The sequence below is a fragment of the Hakea prostrata genome, chromosome 3, assembly GCF_041222555.1.
Source record: "Hakea prostrata isolate BN-2017 chromosome 3, UWA_Hpros_2, whole genome shotgun sequence".
NCBI lineage: Eukaryota > Viridiplantae > Streptophyta > Magnoliopsida > Proteales > Proteaceae > Hakea > Hakea prostrata.
In genome coordinates this window covers 72,868,916-72,892,793 of record NC_142602.1, presented here as the reverse complement: position 1 = coordinate 72,892,793, position 23,878 = coordinate 72,868,916, and the positions used below count along the sequence as shown (strand labels likewise).

The 23,878-nt window shown below is 38.3% G+C and overlaps 1 protein-coding gene across 2 annotated transcripts; it reads left to right on the top strand.

Annotated features, from left to right (window-relative positions):
* Positions 1–18,197: 18,197 nt before the first annotated feature.
* Positions 18,198–21,890, top strand: LOC149023009 (protein XRI1-like). 2 transcript variants are annotated; one of them, XM_089150885.1, is made up of 9 exons: positions 18,198–18,478; positions 19,132–19,190; positions 19,278–19,400; positions 19,491–19,630; positions 19,848–19,911; positions 19,999–20,098; positions 20,177–20,217; positions 20,484–20,564; positions 20,657–21,890. In XM_089150885.1, exons 1-9 carry the CDS (start codon positions 18,465–18,467, stop codon positions 20,932–20,934), a joined length of 900 nt encoding a protein of 299 aa, XP_089007011.1. In that variant the 5' UTR covers positions 18,198–18,464; the 3' UTR covers positions 20,935–21,890. The 2 variants fall into 2 exon arrangements, with proteins under 2 accessions (XP_089007011.1, XP_089007010.1); XM_089150884.1 differs by having other exon boundaries at positions 19,996–20,098.
* Positions 21,891–23,878: the final 1,988 nt, after the last annotated feature.

Below are 23,878 nucleotides of genomic sequence, written 5' to 3'. Positions count from 1 at the left end.
TTCAATAGTAGAAATTGCCATTTGATTTGGGATCCATTCTAGGAATCCATGGGTCTTCCAAGGATTAATTGATTCCCCATCACCAACTAAGTATCTTAATCCTCCTTTCATGAAATCTCTTGCTTTGAATTAAAGATTTCCAACCCCAAGATGCATTGGGTTTTGCTACTGCATGAAGAAAGGTAACTTCTTTGAAAATTTTCTATTTCATGATTCTTCCCCATAGAGAATTGTCGGGGTTGAGGAGCTCCCATGCCTTTCGAGATAGAAGTGCCAAGTTTATTGTTTCCAACTTCTGGATGTTAAGACCCCCTTCATGCTTTAGTCTTGCATATTATGTCCCAATTGATGGTTTGTACTAGCTCACTTTCCCTGCTGGACCAAAAGAACTTTCTATTAGCTTTGTCCAATTCCTTTATGGTTGCCTTTGATAATTTGAAGCATGACATGAAGTGGCTTGGCATATATAGTTGAACTTGTAGCTTGAATGAGAATTGTTTGCACTAAGACAATTTGCTTTCCATCCTTGTAGTCTCTTGTTTACTCTATGCACCAAAGACTCACAATGCTTTAGACTCACAATGCTTTCTCTTGAGTTAACCACTAATCAAATGTAATCCCAAATAAATGTCAATTTTTGAAGAAGGGGAGATATGGAACTGAGTAGATAAGGACCTTTTTAAAGCATTAGTGGTGCAAGGGCTATAATGAGCCTTGGTTTTGTTAATATTCAGCTGCTGCACATAATTGAACAATATTCTTCAATGATGGTTTTGAATACTTCCGCTTTCTTATGAGTTGCTTGTTCGAATAGGATGAGGTCATCAACCAAAGCTAAGTGTGAAAGTTTCTCTCCTCCTTTGCATATTCTAATACCTTTCAATCTCTTGCTCTCAACTGCTTCTGCAAGGTGTGAAGATAAAACCTATGCACGTAGCACAAAAAGGTAGGAAGACAAAGGGTCTCCTTGCCTTAAGCCTCTAGAAGGTTTAAAGGATTCTAGTCGGTTCCCATTCAGAAGGACAAAGAAGGAAGGGGTAGTCACACAAAATAAAACCCCAATCAATCCATTTCTTGGGGAATCCATAACTGTGTAGAGTAGCTTCAAAGAATAGACCATTCCAGTCTATCATAAGCTTTGCTCATGTCAAGCTTGATTGCCATTAAGCCTGTCTTTGCTTTCTTTCTCTGCTTGATGATAGACATCATCTCATGACCAATAAGAATGTTATCCTCTATATGAATCTATGTCTACCTTGTATGAATCCATTTTGGTTGAAGGAGATTAGTCCTTGCATGAGAGGTTTCAATCTGTTTACAAGAATCTTATAAATGATTTTGATAGTAGACTTTGCAAAGTTCGATTTGTCTAAAATCTCCTATTGCAGTTGAGTTGTCATTTTTGGGCACTAGAGATAGGTATGTATGATTCATGGTAGTTACAAAACTACTGTTATCAAATAAAGCTTTAACATACTTGATTATGTCTTCTTTGCATATATTCCATGTTTTATGAAATAAGATACCTGAATATTCGTCGGGTCATGGGGCTTTGTATGCTCCGTTGCTAAAGACTGTCTTTGACTTTTGAATCTGTAATTGGGAGCAACATATTTTGAATATCATCACCTTTCAATCTTCCTTCTATGTGCTTGAAGTATTTAGGATTTTGTCAAGGATTTGAACTTTTGTATATGCTTTTGAAGTGTGAGAGAAAGACTTCAGCAATTTGATCTTGTTCTGTGAGTTGGATGCCTTGACTCATGATACTTCTCACCTTATTGAAAGCCCTTCTTTTTAGAGTAGTAAGGTGAAAGTATCTTGTGTTTTTGTCTCCTCCGTTAGTCCAATTACATATGGACTTTTGATGCCAAAGATGTTCTTGTTGATTAAGATTAAGATGAAGCTTTGCAAGTAATTCTTTTTTCTTTGTATACCAGTGATCACTTATGTTTTTCCAAGGAGTTGTCAAATGAATGTCTAAATTTCTTCTATGCTCTTCTTCTTCTTTTTTGTAAATTCCCCACCACTATTTTGTTCCACTTTTTCAAAGTACCACTTAAAGATTTGAGTTTGGTCGTCAAAGAGAAGGAAGGAGAACCTGCAGCTGAACAATCCCAGTTCAGTTTAACTAGATCCAAAAAAGATGGTTCAAGGGTCCATAATGATTCGAATTTGAAAGTTCTTGTGTTCCTTCCCAATGAGTTGAAGGTGTTGAGAATGCTATCGTTATGATCTAAAGCTATAAATATTAAAGACAATGCATAAGTATCAGGGAATTTACTCATCCATTCCGAGTTTACAAGAAATCATCTAACTTTCCTTTGATTCTTCTAAGCCTTTGTTTGTTAGACCAAGTTGAATGCATTTCTGAAGTGGCAACTTCCATGAGCTTTGCTTGATGAGAATTTTTTTTTTTAAATTGTTGTAAATTTCATCTAAGAGGTAAGCCACTTTTCTTGTCTTCAAAATTAAGATGACTGTTCCAATCTCCTCCAATCACCCACAGCAAATCCATGAAGCTAGCTGAATTTGGGAGAGTGATCCATTGTTGATCTCTTATGTAAGAGTAGGGGCTCAAGTAGATAAAAGATAGATTGCATTCCACACCTTGATAACTCACTAGTACATGAATATTGTCACACTCCACCTGCCGGTATCGGTCCCGCCCAACAACTCGTGGGTGCGATTCACAGTCACAAGATCCATGATTTACTAGCAATGATAATAAATGCACACAATAATAATCAAGAGCAAAAATAATCCAAATAATTAAATAAAAGGAATTACATGAGTCTAATACTCATTGGAATAATCAGAGGAAAAGAAATAAAGTAATAATCTTCCAAAATTCATAGAATTCAGTGGAAGCAAAAGTTATATTAATTCGGTTTGATTCTTTTAGTTCTCTCACGGGCCATGGTTTTTTTTTTTTCTTTTCTAGCAATGAAGGGAGTCATCCAAGTTTCCTCCACTGACTTCTCGAAGTGCCGAGCTACCAGCCTCCTTCTGCCATCAATGGGTGCTTTAAGGGCACTCTAGGCATCCGCAGGTCGCTTCATGACATACATCCCCGTTTCCTATTGGCGCCTCCATAACCTCTTCACAGGAGTCACTCCATTCACACAGAACTTCTCCTGATCCAATATACCCATCTGTATAATATAATGCAACACACAAAAAGGAATGAGTTATGACGAATTCAGTAAGGAAACACATCTCAAATACATATCGGCAGTGTATCAGGGTAAACAAATATATAAAGAATCATATGCAAGTATATGTGTAAAATCCAGCCCAAACCTAACCAGGACACCCTATTTGTTTTGGGATAAAGAAAGACTTGTTTAATGTTAGACCTTGAAGTCGGACCTTGATTTCAATTTTGTTATCCTTGAAAGCCTTAGGAGGCCATGTCCGACCTTTTCCTTAGGGTAGATCCTGTGAAATCCGGCCTTATCCTTACCCTGACCCGGGCCGAAATTTGTATTGTCTGTAGATCCAATGACCCAAAGTGGTGGGAGAGGTCCTTGTGGGCCCTCTATATGGAAGACATGGTGTTCGACTCGAAACCCATGGATTTTGATGATGGTGCTCCATACTTGGAAGCATTGTCAGTGTGCTGTGAGAATCTGCACAGCGAAGAAGGTGAACTTATTTTGCAGACCTAATGAAATCCCATGCCCAATCCGAAGATATCTCTGGAAACTAGACTTCTTTATTGACTTGTAGGAGAAAACCCCACTCAATTTGACCTTGTATAGCCCTCCGAATCTACATCCGAAGTTGCTGAACTATTTTTGAAATTTCTGTTGAAACTACCTTGGGTCGATACTGTTGGTCGATACCATCAACCAAGAGCATCGATCCAACAAGCCCATATTCAAATAAAAAGGTGCTTTTTGGATATTCCTTCCTCCTTTTAAGTGAAACCTCGAACCTAAAACATTATTTCACTCATTTCAACATCTGAGAACGTGGGAAAGCTCCTCTAAGCCTCCTCCTTGGCTTGAGTGTTGATCTTCTTCAAGAATCCTTTGTCTCTCTTCTCTAATCTCTTCTACAAGGTATGTAATCTCTCACCCTCTCTCTAATATACTTCTACCTCACCTTATTCTTGTTGTTGGGGCTATGGAGGAGGTGTTGCAACCTTGCAACCACCTCTTCTAATGTCTCTTGTGATTCCTATAAACCCCCATTCATTCTATCAATGCTATGTATCTCATATCGATTCTTAACCTTGTCTTTCTTATGAAATTCCTCCATAGCAACATGATTTCATCTCCTAAACTGATTCCTATAGTATGCTAAGTCTGATTATATGTTAATAATCATTCCTAATCTATTGCTTATCATTCTCTTGATTGAATCCCTGATCTCCCTTGCAATTGCATTGATTTCATTATGAAGCTTGATGTTCTTGCTCTCTTACTTTGATTCCTCTTCATGGCAACATGAGTTCATTTTCTTAATCTGATTTTCTTTAGCAATGAGGCCTGATTATATGTTAGTAATTGTCTATATTCTGCTGCTCATCATTCTATTGATTAAATTCCTAAGCTCTCTTGCATTTGCAATTGATTCCATTGAAGACCATGAATTCCAACTCTTGAACTTGATATGTCAATTTGGGGTTTTCTAAATTTACCATTGGATCATGTTAATTCCTTGATAATTAGTGTCTCTATATTGTATTTGAACTGTTCCCCAAGTTTCGTATCGATCCGAGACCCGGAAGACCAATTTTGAACCAAAACTCAAAAATCCAACTTCCTGTCCGAGACTCTTTGGGTCGATTACTGTTGGTCGATACCATCAACCCAATGTATCAACCAATAGAGTTGTTGTCAGCAACTTTTGCCCAGTTTTGATCCGTTCGATCTTCGATTGTTTTGATTTCTTCTCTAATCCTTCATGTATGTTTGTTTAGGGCTTTAAGACTATAATTGGACCATTCTCTTGTGACTTCGGATCATCTTCTTCACAATTTGAGGTAAGGACGGTTATTGCCATATAATATAGACTGTATGACTTTTACACTATTGTTGGTAACTTAGTAGACTTAATTTATTAGTTGATTTTAGACATCATATGACTACTGTAGTTACCTTACGACAATAGCACCATGCTTAATTACTTGGTTTATCATGTTTACTTATTCTTGTCATTTATTTATACACTGTATTATGAGATGTTATGACATGTTTTCAATATGATAATGTATTGTTGATATGTAATGGATGGAAATAAGCATGTGATTGCTTAGGTATGATTTGGGATTGGGGAGTGCCCTACTAGTAATTTTGTCCTTGGACATTGGAGGGAATATTATGGGATGTTCTCCGAAGATGCCCATCGATGCTTTTTCGAATTATTGGATGACATACATAGGGCTTGTCTAGATGTATGGCTAGGATGTCCCTATTGTATCAGACCCGAATCGGAAGGGGATTGAGACCGAATGACCCGTGGTAGTAGTGTGGATTTGTGGGCGCTCAAGACCGGTAACCATCCCATGAGAGGACATAAATCGCATTGCGGATACCCGAAGGGAGCCATTTATTGGTAGGGTTGCAAATGGCTAGACTTGGGCTCACGGGCGCTCAAGACCGGTAACCAACCCGTAAGAGGACGTGAGAGTTTCCCGTTTACTATTTGTGGATGACCAATAGGGTTGATGAGTCCGTAATCTGGGATTACGCTGACTCTAGTGTGAAGGATACCGGAAAGGATCGCCGAGGGCGAGGAATGGATGTATCTGGATCTGAGTTGATACGACTGAGTAGATGACTAGCATTGGGCTAGGCTTTACCGTGACATGCACCAATACTTATACCAAATGGTGATGTGAGAGAGCGGTGACCAAATCCCCTACCATGGTTTGAGAGGACTTTACCTAATTACCCTGGCAGACCCAAGATATCTTGTATGATTGAGGGGGAGTGATAGACGACCTAAAGAAGTATGATGCTATGACTTAAAGCATGTCTACCCTAGATGACCAGCATACATAGAGTTAGAATCATAATTGCATCATGTGTTTCATATCATATTGCATCATGCTATGCTTTGTATCATGTATCTATGTTATTGTGGAATAACCTGCCTTGCTGAGTTCTTTTAAACTCACTCCTTTTTGCAACATCTTTTGTTAGACTTTACTACAGGTACTACTACTATTGACTATGATGGTCAACACTATGAAGACTAAGTTGATGACTCTTAAACTACCGATTATGGTGACTACATTGGTAAAGACTAGCAGTCCGAGACTAAGACTTATCTGGAGCAGTTTGGCCTTTGCACTTGTGTGCTAGTATTGGGATATCGTCCCATTTTCCTTTTAACCTTTTTATTTGATTTGTCGAGACCGTAGTTTAGTTGTTCCCTTGTCATTTTGGGAACCGGTTGTAAACCTTAATTTTAGTCGATCTACCTTCCGCTATTATTATAGGATGGGTTTCCTCCCTCCTTTTCACACTTGACTGTTTATCCTATTTGAATCATTTCCGCACTCTGATGTTATTTGTGAAACCTTCTGAGATCCTTTCTTGACTTTTATTATTAGATTACATGAATACCATAAATTGTTCTTGCTTTTGATTATATTATTGTGCTAAGTGGGTATGATCGTTCCTAAACTGGATCTGTTGGGCTGTGGATCACTCCCGAGTAACCCAAGATAGGGTACCCCCGGGTGGATTTAGGGTGGGATGTGACAATATGGATGCAGCTATGAATCTAACAATGCAAGTCTTTAAGTGGCAGACATGTTTTAAGATGTAATACTAGCCCTCCTTTGGGTAGGTATAGTCACTCTGACCCTCACAGACTGGTTACCTCTATTGGGATCCTGAGCAAGGGGTTCAATCCTCGTCAATCAACCATGACTGGGGTTTAGGTACACACTCTCTCACCATGACCATTGGCATGAGTACTGGCGCATGTCAGGGTTTCTAATCCAATACAAAGTCATACGATGACATACTACATGTAGTCCACATAGGACCAATCAACTCGATTTAGTATCCTTCTCTACCTAGTAATGAGAACCTCACGGACTGGTTACCTCTGTTGGACTCCATTCCCTAACCCTATGGTCATCCCCATATTATTGGGGCGGATGCTCTCATGACCCCTCACGACTCCCGACCGCTCCTTAAATGTCCTTGAGCCCAACCCTAACATATGTAACCCTACCAATGCATGATCAAAACAGTGGACCACTGAATCTTCGCACGGACTGGCTACCATTGTAGGATGAGACAAAGTCACATCACCGTCATCACTGGTCATTCGACTTTAATTCCCCTACCGAAAGGGTAGTAGCATGTATGGATACTAAGCCATGCATTCTAGACCTCCTAGGTATGTCATCTAGCAACCACGATAATGCTGGGGGCATCAATAAGCAGTGTCCCATGCCACAACCCTTGATATCCCAAGCAATGGATACCAATATGGATACCCTCCACCTTAGTTGCAATACATCTTAACTCATTATTACATAATCAGTCATTCAACATCATAAAATAATTAAAATACATCCAAACATGAACCACAATATATATTCAACTAAGAATCATTTCATCATACTATTTCAGCAAGTTAAAAGAATAATGATGCATGCAATTAGTCTGACAATTCATCATAGATCATCATCATATATATAAGAATGTGTCTTTACCTATCAGATTTGGAAAGACTTATAAAAGTGCAGTCAAACCTCTCTAACAATAGTCCTTAGTATACTGCAGAGATGACTTAAAGATATGTTACCAAGTTACACTATGATTGAGAGTCAAAACAGAGCAACAATTGGACTGTCTGAGCTTCTATGACCCAGCTAGTCGTTTGGGGTGGTTGGTTGGGCAAGCAACCGACTAAGCGACCTCCCCAGTTCCAAACTACTTCTAGGACCAAAATTCTGACTTTTGATCTCCCAAATTTAATCCGATTTTGGGATGATCTAGATCCAAATTTCGTCCTTAAGGAGCCTACAACACAAGCACAAACCAAAACCCTAAAATTCTAATGATTCAATAACCACATCATCTCCTTTAATCAGATCAATCCTTTATTCGGATACAAGGATCCGTTTTGCACATGATCTAATCAAGATCACCGATGGGAGAATAGAACCATCACAACTAACTTCCACCAAATCAATGAGGATGGATTCATACCATTCAAAGAGATGAGGGAAAGATATAGAGGGTGTGAAACTTACCTCCAAAAGATCCGTTAAACTAATGAGGGATTGGATCTTCCTCACAAATCATGCTTCCTTCACCTTCCACCACGTATTCTCTAACTCCTAACTGTCCACAACAGCCTCCATGAATATAATAATGAGTAAAAAGGTCGAGGTTGCTTATTTATAATGGATTGGAGCAAAAAAGGGTTTAATTCCAGCAAGCAGACATGGGCGATTGGTTGATCAGTCAACCACCTTAAGCAACCGCCCCCTAGTACTTTATAGTACTTGGGTGCTTTGCTTGGCCGGTCGATCCCCAACTCAAACCTAACCCTAAACAACATGTGGGGGTGTCATTTACCTTGATCCCGAACATCTTTAAACACAACTTGACCTGGATTGGTGATCCACTTTCCCAGTCCATCAGGGTTTCTACGGGTTCTTCTTCGAATTCCCAATAAGGCAAGTTCTTCATCAACATAATCTAGATCCGTGGGCTCAGTGTATGGATACTCCATAACTTATTCCTGTTGGACCTTCAGGTAATCAGACTTGCAATATGGATCCCATGTTAGGAATACGGGAGTTGTAACAAATACACCAAGAGGCCTTCCAAATAACATCAACTGTGACAGTGTTGTTCCAACAAAACAACAAACCACCTGCACGACCTATGAGTGGAGACACACAGAAACCCGAGAAGCCAAAACTAACACATTACTTGAAACATAGAGCTGAACTCTTTATTTCTGATAGAAAAAGCAAACTTGGTCGATTCTTTAGAGCATGCATTTTCAGCTCCTTTCTTCTAGAGGCTTGGCCTAGTCCTCTACAATTTAAACTTATGATTTTCATGGCTGACTCAATGGCTGAAAATGGTCAGCCATCTGAACCTCAGAGAGATCCATCATCCACTTCGTACTTCTTCCAATCTTGCACAACTATGCCATTAAGAGAATCATCTCCATTTCTCTAATTTGGACCTTTCTTTATATGCAACCAGCGGAGTGTATGGAGTTGGATCCATCAAAATACATTTTTCCTTTGAGTTTGAGCTTGGTGCTCCATCAATGTGGATCATTTGAAATTGCCGCACATCCTCCTTGACTCACTTTGCTTCCAAATTGGTTCATGATTAGCAATTCTTTAGGTCCAAAGGAAGAGATGGAGTTGTGCCCAAGTAAGTTTTGGATTCTTGGTGGAGGAGAGGACTATTCCCCTCTTTGTATAGAGAAATCTGATTTAGATATTCTCTTGCATGAAAGAACCCATGCAGAAGCAACTAAATAATTCTAGATCACCGAAATTATGACAGCTTGCACATTTAGAGGGAAGTGATTAGTTGCAGAAGACACATCATAACTAAATAAATAACATGTCTTCCGAAGACGTGAAAGCGGCTTCAACTGAACAAAAGTCACGTCCATAGGGATGTGAGACAACACTTCCATACACCAATCATGGGTAGGTCGAAACAGAGCCCTAATAAGGGCATTAGGTATCGCAAATACAAGAACCTTACATGCTCCTTCCTCCAACAAACTGAATCTCCCTCCAGTGAAAGATTAGTGTTCTTCAAAGGAAGAGTATTGGAATGCTGCCTAGAGTTTTCCCTTTCCTGCTCTATAGGATGATCTTGAAAGAGATTTTTAGTGGAGTATTCTTTCCTATAATTTCTTAGGACAGGTACTTGCTGCTCTACGGACCTTTCTTCGAAGTTGGAAAACTCCAGATTGTAAGCATTTGCGAGCACGATGAAGTAGTGCAAAATCTCTAGTTGTCTCTTTCTAGAGTATAAGGCATTTGTTGGAGGAATTGGGACTTCATGTGTGTTATAGGGATTGAAACATCTAGGGATGGAAAAGAGGTCATCATAAACTCTGATGGAATCAGTGAGTTGGCCTTGACGTCTTGCGGGGGTAGCTAGTTTAGGAAATAGTAGAGATGGATTGGTTGGTTCACATCTTCCTCCATTATTTCTCATAAGGCACGTGGTAGGTCTGTAAGGACAATCAATTCCCTTATGGCCTAGTTGTGTGCAATTATCACAGATATTACTAGGAAGGAACTCATAGGAAAGGGTCACTATGACAACTTTGTGTTGGAATATATTTCAAATCTCACTAAAGTGATTAACTCATGAGTGAGGGGTACAAGGATCCTAGCTGCAGGGGAGAGGCAGGAAGAAACTGAACCTATTTGGCATTCAATTTCTAACACTCTTCCTGCTTTAGCAAAAATGGCATGAAGAATATCCTTTTTGAAGAACATTCAAGGAAGATTGTTCATCTGAACCCAAAAATACGAACAGGAAATGGAGTTAGGTGAGGAGGGATGGTATGGTTCCAAGGTTGCAGAAGAACAAGATGGTTCTTGTATGTCCAAGGTAATGCTCGTAAGATCACATTCATGTCTCTTTCATTCTCAAATTTCACAATGAACCTGTCTTTTTCTCCTTCAACTTGATGAACTTCAGACTTCATACATTTGTTTTGCCAACCTGGGGTAAGGGATTGCTGAACCTTAAATTGATTTACAACAATACCATCAGGAACCCATCCAATGATAGTGAACTTTAGGTTGTCATGAACAACCTCAAGCTTTTTTTTGTAGAGATAGCAACAGTCTCTATGGGTCAAATAGGGATATCAAGCTTCATAGAAAACTCAGAAGAAAGGAAATCTTCATGGTTGTATTGATTTTCTGGGGGTGAAGAATTCGGCAGCAGGAGAAAGAAGCGGGTTTAAAGGAGCCATAATGTCCTTGGCCATGAAGATCTGAACCACAGAGCTATAAACACTCCACTTGGAGGGGATAAGCCACTAGGAGATAACTAAGGGATGAGGAACAATCCCTTGAAACCCTATGGTATAAATAGAGGAGAAGAGAGAACCCCTTGCATGCAACAAAGCCATGGGATTACAAGGATGAGTCGTTGCCAAGACAAACGAATAAAGGGAGATGAATATCTTCACGTGGCAAGAAGAATCTGTGTATGAACATTGAAGATCAACAATCGTGGGTGAGGGGAAGAGCGAATGTGTGAAATCCCCTAGATTTCTAACCTGTTAACCCATGCATGTTTTCAGGACCGCAAACCCGGGCCTTGAGTCGATGACGACAACTGTGGGCCATCCGAGTTGAGCCCAAAGGTTCGATAGTGGACCCAATGCAAGTGGATGACCCTAGTGATTATAGAATTTAAGAGGAGAGAGAAATTTGGTCATGAAGGTTTTAAAAGGTGATATTGGCACGTCCGTAAAATGATGATGGAAAATCAAAATTACAAGGTAATTTCACCCATGATTAGGTCTTTGAAAGACCTTTCTAATAAGCCAAAGATCTCCCAATTTGGACTTCATTTTACCCCTCAACCATGGCCGGTCGGTCGGGCTGGTTGAACGGCCGATCAACCGCCCCCAGCCCAGTTCGGGGCAAAATTGGGTTTTACCCTTTAAAACCCTATTTTAAAGCTTTCTTTCACTCATACTTGCATTTTATGTTGCTAGTACAAGGCTGAGGCTCAAGAAGGAGGAGAAACCAAGGGAGAGGAAGGTTCCTAACCATTCGAAGGCATGCCGGCACCCGAATCATTGCGGAATCATTAGGAAATGTAAGAATCATCAAACCCTCTTCTTTGGGCTTGGTTTTTGAGTAGTTCTTCGCAATAAATGATAGATTTCGGTAGTTGAAGCATGATAGGTGTAATGAATGCTTGCAAATAGTCTTATTTATGTAACCCTTTAGTTTGTGAGTGGTTTGTGCGAATCGTTGCAAACGATTTGCGTTTTGGCTCTCAGACTTGCCCTGGAGCACTCGTGAGAGCCAAAATTTGGGGCTTTTTGATTTAGATGGAGTTGGGTCAAATTGAAGGTACCATTAGAACCCTATTGCTTCCATTTAGGCATTTCCAAAGTTTCGTTTTGATTCGACTTCAAATCGATAATGAAGTATTGAATTTTCGCCGAAACTAGGTTTAAAACAGCGGGTTTGAGCATAATCGTTAGACTGGGTTTTGTTGGGTAATCTTAGAGACTCTTTTGAAACCCATGTGATTTTTAATATGTGTCTATTAATCTTCTTGTGTGATTAGGAATTTTTGTGTATTAATCGCCGACTCTTGTGAACCGAAATTTGTGAATTTAAGAAGGAAATCATATTGAAAGGTGAGGAATATATTCAACCTTATCTTGCATGTTTAATTATATTAATCAAATTTCATTATTGATATATTGCCTTGTTTTAGTATTTATTATGCTTGTGATTATATGTGGGACTTTGCACGAATGAAAGGTAAGAAAGTATGTTGCTTCCATTTTCAACATTCTTTGAAAACAATATGAGAATGTATGAGAGTGGATGGTTTGAGTTTTTCCTTTAGTTTTAAAGCCTAAATTATTGATATGTAAACATATGGATGATGTTGAATTAGATTACTCTTTTTATTTTTATGTTGCAAACTAGGGTTGTGGGTTCGCCCATTACCCTAGTAAACATACATGAGTATGCATCTAGACCTAAGTACATGAATGCTAGGTGTCTAGAAGTGTTTGGCTAGGTAACCTCATGAGTACTACTACCTTCCGGCATGGGTATTGAAGCCGGTTAACCTGTGATGTTAGTGGCTGGGTCTTGAGTGTCAAGCAGGCCCACTATCATCATTGAGAGGTAGGGTTGCATATAATAGATAAGCGCTCCTAGGAGCTCAAGACCGGTGAAATGATCCGTGAGAGGACATGGAGAGCATCCTGTCCATTATATGTGGATGACCACTGGGTTAAGGAATGAGATCCAACAGATGCCTCCCGTTGAGGATTCAATTCATAGGTGGGAAGGTATCGAACCAAAAGGGCACTAGGCATGAGAGGAGATATCCGGATCATATGTAGTATGAGACCGTATGGGCTAAGATTATCCTTGACACGCGCCAATCTCATACCAAAAGGTGATGTGAGAGAGTGGTGACCTATACCCCAACCATTGTTTGATAGGACTTTACCTAACAACCGTGAAGAACCCAATAGACGTCTCTTGTTGAGGGAGAGTGACTGAGACTGCCCAAAGGAGATTGATATTTAAACTTAATGTGTGTCTACCATAGAGACTTCATGATAGAGTTAGGAGCATAATATCATGATCATTCATATATCCTATCATTATCATTAATTACATTATCGATATTCATGCTATATGTGTGGTGTGGAATCTTGTGAACTAAATATGTGACATAATGTGAATCTTGTGAACGAATGCATGATATGATGTTGAGTTGACCTCACTGAGTTCTGTTGAACTCATTCCTTTTTATATGTCTGTTTCTATTCGAATATTATGCAGGTTATGAGGACTCATTCCAAGTGGAGGATTCGTCATCGGTAGACCTTGTTGAAGGAGTGACTAAAAAGATGTAGATTCACATGGAGCTTCATGCCCTTGCAAAGACTGTTCTTACGAGGTTGGATTCCATTAGGGAATCCGTTTAGTTTAAATTCTGCTGCGACAATCTATTCTTCCTTCAAACTCTGATGTCCATTTTGATTAACTTTAGATGACGGATGATTGTAACCTCTTTATAATTCAGATTTGATAATTGTATAATTGAACTTGATTTATTATTGTCCTTTTAATTATGCTATATCATGTGTTGTATTGAATTGTCACTGAACCTAGGTCTTGCGGTGTATCACTCCCACGGGTATTCGGGTATGGCTGGATCTGGCTGGGTGGGGTGTGACAGAATGGCTATGCAGATGAACTCAAGTATGATCTGGGAAGACGAAGTGCTCTCGAGCACCAAAAGTCTTGGGACTAAAAAAGACAATTCAGTATAATGAGTGTGAGTACAACCAACGACTAACTCTAGCAAAGAGGGAGATGAATGGATGATGAACACTTGGCACAAAGAGGATTATAATTAGAACAAATTGCATTAGCACCCCAAAATGGAGGCTTTAAAGCACTGACACCCCACTTTATATTTAAAAAGCACAGAGATCCCAAAATTGGATTTTCATTGGATATATTTGTTTAATTTGTCACTAAAAATCTTTCAAACATTGTTTATTATAGGGATATTTTGAAAATACAGTGATTTAATTATTTTCAGTGAGAAATTTGACAAATATATCCAACAAAAATCCAATTTTTGGGTCTCTGTGCTTTTTAAATATAAAGTGGGGTGCCAGTGCTTTAAGGTTTTCATTTTGAGGTGTTAGTGCAATTTGCTCTTATAACTATAACTTCTTGTTCCATGTAGAAAGAATAAAGGATCAACAGATCTTTTGATCATGATTCGGAATATGAAGATATTTTTGAATGTTTAGAGATAGTAAAGCTGTGATCGATTTCATTGAATGAAACAAACATAACAGCAGAATAAAAACTACAAGAAAATTGTGAAGAAAAATGCAAGAAAAAACTGCAAGAAAAAAAACTTCGAATTCAGAGATACGACTATCATGGATAGATCACATTGAAAGAAGCAAACACCATATCTGAAGAATAGCTATAGCAATTTCAAAAATAAAACTACAAGAAAATCACTTCGAACAAAAAGTAATGTAAAGATTTAAAATTAAATAATGAACATGCAGTATTTAAGGAGGAGAGAGTGAAGTCTAAACTTCCAATAAGTTCCATTCCCACTTAAGTGAGGTATAAGTTAAGTGAATTATGATTACTAACAAAATAAAAAAGTTAAGTGAATTATAAGTAAAAAAAAGTTTTTTATTTTTTCTTGAATCAAACACATTTGTTTTTTTTTGGGTAGAATGAATGAATCAAACACATTGGGTGGTGGGCGCTCTCTTTTTCAGAAATGGAAACCAGACCAAACGCCTAGAAAGAGAAAAAGCGCAGGAGGGGGAAGCACAAGAGCCACGCTTTCTCATCAACAGAGGCGACACGTTTTCACTGGCTTCAGTTTTCAGATGTGGGTGGGTCCCACCTTATTCCCTTGATTCCTGGCCGAAGGGTTTAATCTCTAATAAGTCGAACCCAAAAGTACCGGCTTAAAATTATTAAACCGAAAACAGCCATTTAAATAAAGGCTTGGATTTAAATCAAATCGATTTTATTTTTATTTTTTTATAAAGACGTTTTTATATACAAGGATAGGGATATTATGTATGCCGTCGGTAAGGGTTGAACCTACGACCTCTCCACTGAGAAGTCAGGTTCCTAACCATCCTACTACCTAGGGGTGTCAATTTATAGCCCAAACCGTTAAAACCAAACCATACCGGCCTGAACAGAATCTTAATGGGCCGTAATTGGGTTGAGGGTTGTGGAGCCCGCACCAACCCGAAACTGGACTACAACCCGTTATAACTCGTTTTACAACCCATTTTGTAATTTTACATTAAATAATATTTGAATCATTATATTACCATTAGGTAGTTGGTATAGACAATTAAAAAAATTAAACATGAATTCAAAAATCAAATAATCATTTTACTACTTAATATATAGGTTATTGATTTCTATAGAATGTGTTTTTTTTTTTAATGGAAATTGACCAATAGCAACTTTGCTTTCCAAATAATTTTTGTTTTTGTTGTAAAATGCTCAATTGTTTCTTCTTGTTCTTTTTTTTACACATCATAAACCGTTAGTCAACTTGAATCTAAACCGTTAGCACAAACCGTTAGTTAGCTCGAACCCAACCGCACCAAACCGAAACCGGCCCGAAACCGTTATTTTACTAATGGACCATGTTTGGGCTATGTGTTTTTTAGCCCGAAACCGCCCCAAACCGCATCGTTGACATCCCTACTACTACCCCTCCACTGACAAATCAAAATTGATTACTATATCAAACAATTTTTTCTTCTTCTTCTAATTGTTTGATTTCAATTTTCTTAAAAATTCACATTGGAGTCGAATAAACAAGACAAAAATCAGACCAAACCAAATGATTGACAACTTTCCTTGGTTCTAACAAATCCACACTCAAGATACTTACAAATTACAAGTAGATATTCTATCCAAAAAAAAAGAACTAGACCGAGAGGTTGGAAGGGACGAAAATTCGAACCCTCAAACTCCTTGGATTTACTGCATCTACATAGGAGGTTATCATCATGAAGTTCCATTTGGATCAACTAAGGAAAAATATTTGAGAAACTTTAGTGCCACCCCATGAGTTACTCCTTAAAATTAATGACACCCTTTGAGTTATCCAATTTATCAATTAGACCCACTCTTACCACTCCGGTGGTGGTCTAGAGATCCCAACTTCACTCCCAAGTGGTTTGGTAAACTTCATGTCCCAGGTTCGATCCCCTCTGCTCCTCTGTTTCTTGCATTGGACAGTTGTGTGCTCTTTGGCCTGGGCATGAGGGACTACCGGCTTCTGTGGACTATACTAGGCCTCAGGTGGGGTTCCCGACGGGGCCAGTAAACATTGGTAATGCACATGGTTAATGTTTGCAAAGGTTGCACTCGATAAAAAGTCTGAACATTGCGTATTGGGGGCGCTAAGTCACCGCTACTACATCCCCTCTTATTTTTCTACCAAAAAAATAAAAAAATAAATAATAGACCCACTCTTGGAGAAAAATATATTAGTGACACTTCATGTTGTTAGGAAATTACATTTAAGTACTCATGTAAGCAACTAAGCAAGTTAAACTTTTCAAAAAGACAAAAACACCCTTGAACAAATCCTTACGCTTGAGTTGTCTTTATCTTCTTCTATCGTCTACAACCACATTCTTTTTATTTAATTCTTGCATCTTCATGGTTTCTATTATGTCAAAAATATATTTTTTATTTTCTTTTCTCATTTAGTCTTCTTCCCTTAAGTTGTGAGGGTAATATTGGAAGTTTAATAAATAATAACCAACTGGGACTAGCTACTTTTAGTAACAAGAGGTCTATAAATGGATAGCTGAAATCCGCCTATAAATCTACCAAAAAAAAAAAAAAAAATGCCACCAAATTTACATTTGTTTTCATTTAAAAAGTGTCTGAGTTTGTAATTTTTCTTCCCAAAAAATTTAGATATCCATTAGATTAGTAATCAGATTTAGATTCGAATAATTGTTTGTTGGAACGAATATATATCAAGTTAGAATAAAATTTTATTTTTTAAGAAAATACACTAAGCAACCGGTTTCGGATAATTGTTTATTGATAGCGGGTCTGGCAATTTATGCACAGGATAATTATAGAGGCGGGAATGAAACGGGTCATCCAAAACTATTTGATCGCGGTTTTTGTGAATGGCAATGTATAGCTTTTTGAAACTCGGTTTCACGTTTAGGAAAATGAATCTGTTTCATTTTAGAATAAGATAATCGGAGATTTGAATCTCTAGATTCATGAACCACCCTAAGATAAACGTCCTCTAATAATTTTAAAAAAAAAAATATAAAATATGTTTCAATTTTAAATTGAATCTTACCGAGTGATATTTTGACACTCACTAAAATCTGAATCAATTCTGATAATTAGGTTGAACTCACTTAAACCTTATGACTTATCTAATAGCCATTTAGCCAAACTTAGGAAAAATCATTGACCATACTTTTTTTTGTTCTCTAAAAAGGGTTGGGATTCCAAAACTGATAATTAGCAATTAGAAAATCGAAAATAAAATCGGAAACTGATATCGGAGATCAAAAATAAAAAAAAATGAAAATAAAATTTAGACACTGATAATCAACAATCAGAAAATAAAATTCGAAAAATGACAATTAACAATGGGATAGTTTATCAAATTGAATAATTATCGGATACCCAACAAAATTCTAGATTCAAAATCAGATATCTTTTGTAATTTATTATCGAACATTGAATTGAATTCAGATAGTGGTTTTGTTTATCGGATTCAATTAGTAGTATATCTGTGCCGAATCCGATCGGTTTACATGTGTGTTCCATGTTGGGTCCCATATCCACGATTAAGACGGAGAAAGAAATTGCACAATGAGAAACGTTGAGAAGAAGTCATTATATATTAATCGCACAAGTTACGGACAATGGGTGGTGTGTACAATGTACTCCCTCTATCAATGCTTAACCGATATTTCTGTGAAACACTGAAGAGAGTTAGTAGCAGCAGAGAAAAAGAATAGAAAAAGAAGACCAGAAACCAGACACAGAGTAACAGAGACAGAGACAGAGACAGACGGCGAGCTGCGCACTATCCGTATACTTATTTCTCGATATAACGGCTAGTACCACAGTCTCTTTAGATGTTTTTGTGGAAGGATTGACTTGGGTTCTGTCCTGGCTTCTTCATCCCCATAGACAAACTCAACATATGGATTCCAATAGGTGAGTCAATGTGAATTTCTTTCTGGGTTTCTTGTTTTTAATTTTGCTTCTGGTTGATGGTTTTGTTTACGGATGAGGTTGAAGGGTTAAGATGTGTCGAAATGAAATGGGTTTGTTTTTGTTTAAATCAGTTTTTTTTGACGGCCAAATGAATATATGATCTTAGACTCTGATTCAATTCATGGGTTAGATTTTTCCGAATGCTTAGCGGATCATGTCTTTCTGGTCTCTGATCCAAACTTTAGATTGGGTTTCCTGTCCTGCATTTGATGTTCTATTGTTATGTATTTGTTTCATTGTCTTCTTTAGCACTCTTGATTTTCTTTTCTGTTCTTAAAAGCCCAGATCCAGTGTTATTCCTTTCTTCCTATCTCAATAAAATACGGCTTTGTCTATTATTACTATGATTGTGAATCTGTTTCATATGGCTATTATCATCTTCTAGGCTTTGCTTTTTTTTTTGATTTATCACCTAAAAATCCATCATACTGGTGTAATAAAATGCAGCATTTCATCTAGTTTTGGATCTAAAATAAAATACTTTTGGTTCTTCAACTTCTTGCATTCCTTCCCCATTTGTGATATTTTTTTTTTTTGTAGCATTCCCCCTGAGCATTTCTGGTTTTAATGCCTGTTTTCTGCCAATAATTTAGGGGTGCACCATGGGAATGGCAAGTTGATAACTGCTGTCTCCAGAAAGATACTCATTTCGGTAAGTCCCTTTTCCTGGGTTCTTCCTTAAATAGTCCATGCATGGGGAAAGTTGTATTGTGTTAAGTGGCTCCTTTGGTTGGAACAGAAATCTCTGATAGTTTATGGGATGGAGGAAACCAGAATGAAGACAGCCTATCCTGTATGTTTGCTGAATCAACCCCAATTAAAGCTTGCGGAGATTTAGCATACCATGTTACTGAAAGTGGAGGTATCTTCTGTTTTTCTCATTGCTTTGCTTTACATGTATGTGGAATTGTATTCCGTGGTCTCTTTTGAATTTTGAAGCAATGTGTTTCAGAAAGCATAAACAAGGAGCTGGAAGAGCGTAGGGAGTATTCGTCACAAGTAAAGAGGCGACGGATGTTAAAGTTCAACCCAAGCAATGTGGATCCCTGTTATTGTGATGAACAAATCTCGTCTGTATTTGTAAAATCCAAGGTTGGTTGAAACCCACATTCTCTTAGAACTAAATATGCATGGATTGGAAACCTTTTGTCATACGCACTCACAGATGTCTTAATATGTTCTTCAGGCACCAAAAATGTACTTGTTAAATTGATGTTTATCTCTAAGGTGTTTGGTGCTAAGAGAGACAGAATTGTTCGCATGCTTACTTATCATATTATGGAATTTAAGCTTTGTATTTTTAATTCAGGATTGGGAGAACCAAATTGGGGCAGCTTTACCTGAAACTTCGGATTGGATTTCAGAACTCACAGGTTTTCTTCTTGGCATAACTCGTTTTGTCTCCCAAAAGAATTTGCAAAGAGTTCAGCATGTTATAATCATGTAATGCATGTCAGAAGATAGGTCTGCCTCTGGTAATGAGAGCCTGGATCAGTCTTCTGAGGGGTGGCTTGCCAGTTGCTTCAATGACGTCGAAATGCATTTGAGCACTGATGATATGTATGATTCTATCAACTAAAACTTCCAATTTTTCCTTATCGTTCTTCCATTAATTCTTTTTTGATGCATGTACCACAGGAATGTGTCCAGGGGCTCTGATGAGCAAATTGATGTTTCAGGTGCCAAGCTTTTTTTAATTTATACGTGCAATTTTTATGAAGCTGTTCCTTGATGAGGTCCCATATGAAACTGTGGGGACTCAAACCCACCTAACACCCAAACTGACCTTGTGTTGGCATGGGTCTCTATTTCTCATATCTGTTAGTTGCAAAGGGGTTCCTCACAATGACAGCATCTTCACAAAATTTACTTTCGTTCATTCAACTCTAATCATCCAGTTTGTATCACAATTAATTGTTTAATATTGGACTACTTTTCTCCTTAGAGTTTTGCAACTTCTCACCTGAGGTTGAAGCTCATGTGGTACAAGGGTTTTCTGCCCCAACTCCTCGAAGCATCTTCAAAGGTATTGATCTTTTCCTCATCTCCAATGAGTAGCCTGTCCTGTTTAAGCTCCAAAGTTACCAAATTATGGAACTACTTGTACTGCGTATTTAGGTAGGAAGTCTCTCATTCGAAGTCCCACAAAGATGTCTTCTGCTATTGCCTATCCTTTTGCTCTCATCAAGCCTTTGGGGGACCATGGAAATGTTACTCTGAAGGACATAAACCAGCGGATTCGAACTCCACCCCCTTCAAAGTCGAAGCAGAAGGATGATGATGCAACTGCTTCTTATCCCACTTCAGCTTTTTCTGGAAAGCCTGTGGTTGTTAAAACAAAAATCCGCACGGAAGGAGGAAAAGGTAGCATCACGATCATGAGAACTAAAGGCTGAGCAGACAAGGTTATCTTGCTTCACTTTGTTAGGAAGATTTTACCTCTTCTCTCTTATCTCCATTTTGTTGTATTAAGGGTTGTGGAGGTTTTTTGTAAAAATTTCTGAACATCTAGTGCAGAAAGTGGTCTTGCTTCTCTCCTTGGAATTTGTCAACATGGAGTGTTTACAGATTCCAAGTTGTTTATAAGCAAACCAACAGCTGATACTTCTATAGACAATTACTTTGATTTTTAGACTGGAGTAAGAATGATAATCTATTGTAGATCCCCATGCCCTTTTGAGTTTGATGTAAAAAGCATATAATTCTTGTGCTATGTATCAATTTAAGCTGTCTTCCGTCCCATTGCCCTCTGAGTTTGCTAACGCTCTGGAAATGATGAGCTTTCTCTGTTGCAGAGACAAGATTTGTTATAAACTTTAGTTATTCTGTATGGTTTATTGTATTTGTGGTTGTGCTAATCAATTCGCTCTTCAATATAGCAGTCCCATGGCTGAAATGTTGAGACACTACTTTGAAGCTAAATGTTCCCTCTATCCCACAAAGATAGTATTTGTTTGAAGCTTTTCATGGTCTCAATATACTCTGAAAATCAAGATATGAGGTTCTATATATTGGGTTCCCTCCTGCTTCAAAGATTTTTGTAGGGTTTTAACAAAGCAGAAAAGTTGTCCACATAGTACATTTGGGTCTGAGACCTTGTAGGTTGAAGCGGATAAAGGTATCTGTGATGAGATGAACAATATCATCATCTTGAAGACTGTCTTCCAAAGTGATTTTGAGAGTGTTTTGAGATTTGATATTGTTTCACTGGTTTGAAATTTCCTAGCAAACCTCAGTGATACGATCATTATCCAATAATTAGGTTTAAACTGGACCAACCGAGTTTGATACGGTCCGACCAAGTCCTGGTTGCACCACTAACAAACCAAGTCATATGATTTGTGCAATAAGTAACGCCAGCTAGTAGTGTTCAATCTAATTATTTCTCTGAATATGGATAAAACTCATGATTGCCACAAGTTTGGGATCAATCCTAGAGTTCTTAGGTCGAACTCTACCCTTGCCCTCACAAGAATGATCCAGGAAATGTACACTATTTGAGTTGTAACCAGCCTCTATAATAAGATTTGGGGGGATAAGAGTCTTGATTAAGTGAGGAAGGTCGATAAATCTTGGAGTCAAGTTCGGACTTCACAATCACCACACAGTTAAGATATCCTCTACAGACCTATATAAACAAAACACATTTTCATAATTAGGGATGCATTCTTTGGTTACTCTCTAGCATTCTGAGCTTTGCAATGAGTGTTATTTTTATTCTAAGGTTGTGTGCTTCCACTGACTTGACCGTGACAGACGTTACTCGACCAACCTTCTCGAGCACGCGTTTTGTAGGTCGGTTCGCTTGCACGCCGAACAAGTTTTTGGAGCAATAGTTTTTGGTGCCGTTTGTGGGAAGCTTGATCAAAAAGCCATCATGCAAACCATATTAGAAATGTTAATTGGAGGTAACACAGATGAGCAGAATGGGTTGGAGGTCAATAAAGAGGACGCACCACAAGGAACGAAAAAAACCCCTCCTTGTAATGATGCCCTCGTAAATTCATCCAACCAGTTTGTGACAATCGATCAGTTTAATGAATTATAGAGATAGATGCTGGAGATGAACAAGTAAATTAGGGCCAACATCCATCAGCAAATAATTCCACCGGGCCCTGGTCAACAGGGAAATCCTGTGATTTTTTATGGAAGGCAGGATGATAGATCATCAAAGCAGTGAGATGGTCGAGCACCTCCACCCAATTGGTCACCACGACCCTCTCAGAGAAATCAAGGAAAAGGAAAGGGGAAGGTCGGTCACCCAACCCGATCAGCACATGGAGCAATGTTTGTACACATTGAGGACCCTCCCCCAGGAGATGAAGATGATATCGAAGATCAAGAAAGTAGTTCTCCCTTGGTCAACTACCGTGAAGGAGTGGGTAATAATAAGTTCTAGCCAAAGGAGCACATTATGTTGATAGGTGGTTCGAGGAACTAGATGAAAAACTAAAAAAAACTGAAATACTTAGGCAAAGATGACTTATATTCCATACTAAAGGTGGATCCGTTTGTTCAGACTATTTCAGAAGCAAATATGCCCAAAGACTTCAAGTGCCTAACCTATACTATGTTCGATGGGACCAAATGCCCAAGACATCATATTATGCACTGCTAGTCGATAATGTCCTTGTTTAGGCACAATCAAGTAGACTTGTGCCGAATCTTTCTAGTCTTACTAGCTGGAGCAACATTTGAATAGTTTCTAAGGTTGAAGAATGCGTCAATTTCAGATTTCGACCATCTTGGTCAAGTCTTTTTGTCATGCTTCCAAAGTGGGGTAAGCAAAAAGAGAGAGGGTATTTTGTTCTCAATTAACCAAGGTTGTCCATAGTCAATTAAGGGCTTCCTTTGGAGATTCAACAATCTAACTATTCAGATCGAAAATCTGGACGAAAAGATAGCTTTTCACGCACTTTATCAAGGACTTACCCATGACCACCTGCTCGAGAATCTCATGTCATAGATGCTAGAGAACTATGCCGATTCACTCGACCGATGCCACAGGAAGACATGCACTAATGTCAGAAACGATTGAATCTAGAAAGAAAGAGCTTGCCACAGAGATAAAAGCTAATAAGGACAAGCTACAATAGAGTAGGAGTTTGGTTGCAACTGCCTACATAGATGGTCAACCAGACCCCAAAAAGTAGTCTCCTAAAAGAACTTTCACTCCATTGAACACAAGTTGATTAGAAATATTGATCTAGATCAAGAGTCAAGTCCTTCTTAAATAGTTGAACAAGCTTTAGTCCTGACCTAAGGAGCATGACAAAAATGAGTATTGTGAGTTTCATAAAGATCATGGTCATTGGACTAACAATTACAAGCAGTTGAAAG

Bases quoted from the DNA above. Each gene is read 5' to 3' on its own strand.
- LOC149023009 (XM_089150884.1), top strand. The intron at 19,912-19,995 runs GTTTTCTTCTTG...AATGCATGTCAG, and splicing joins TTGGATTTCAGAACTCACAG to AAGATAGGTCTGCCTCTGGT. The intron at 20,099-20,176 runs GTATGATTCTAT...CATGTACCACAG, and splicing joins CATTTGAGCACTGATGATAT to GAATGTGTCCAGGGGCTCTG.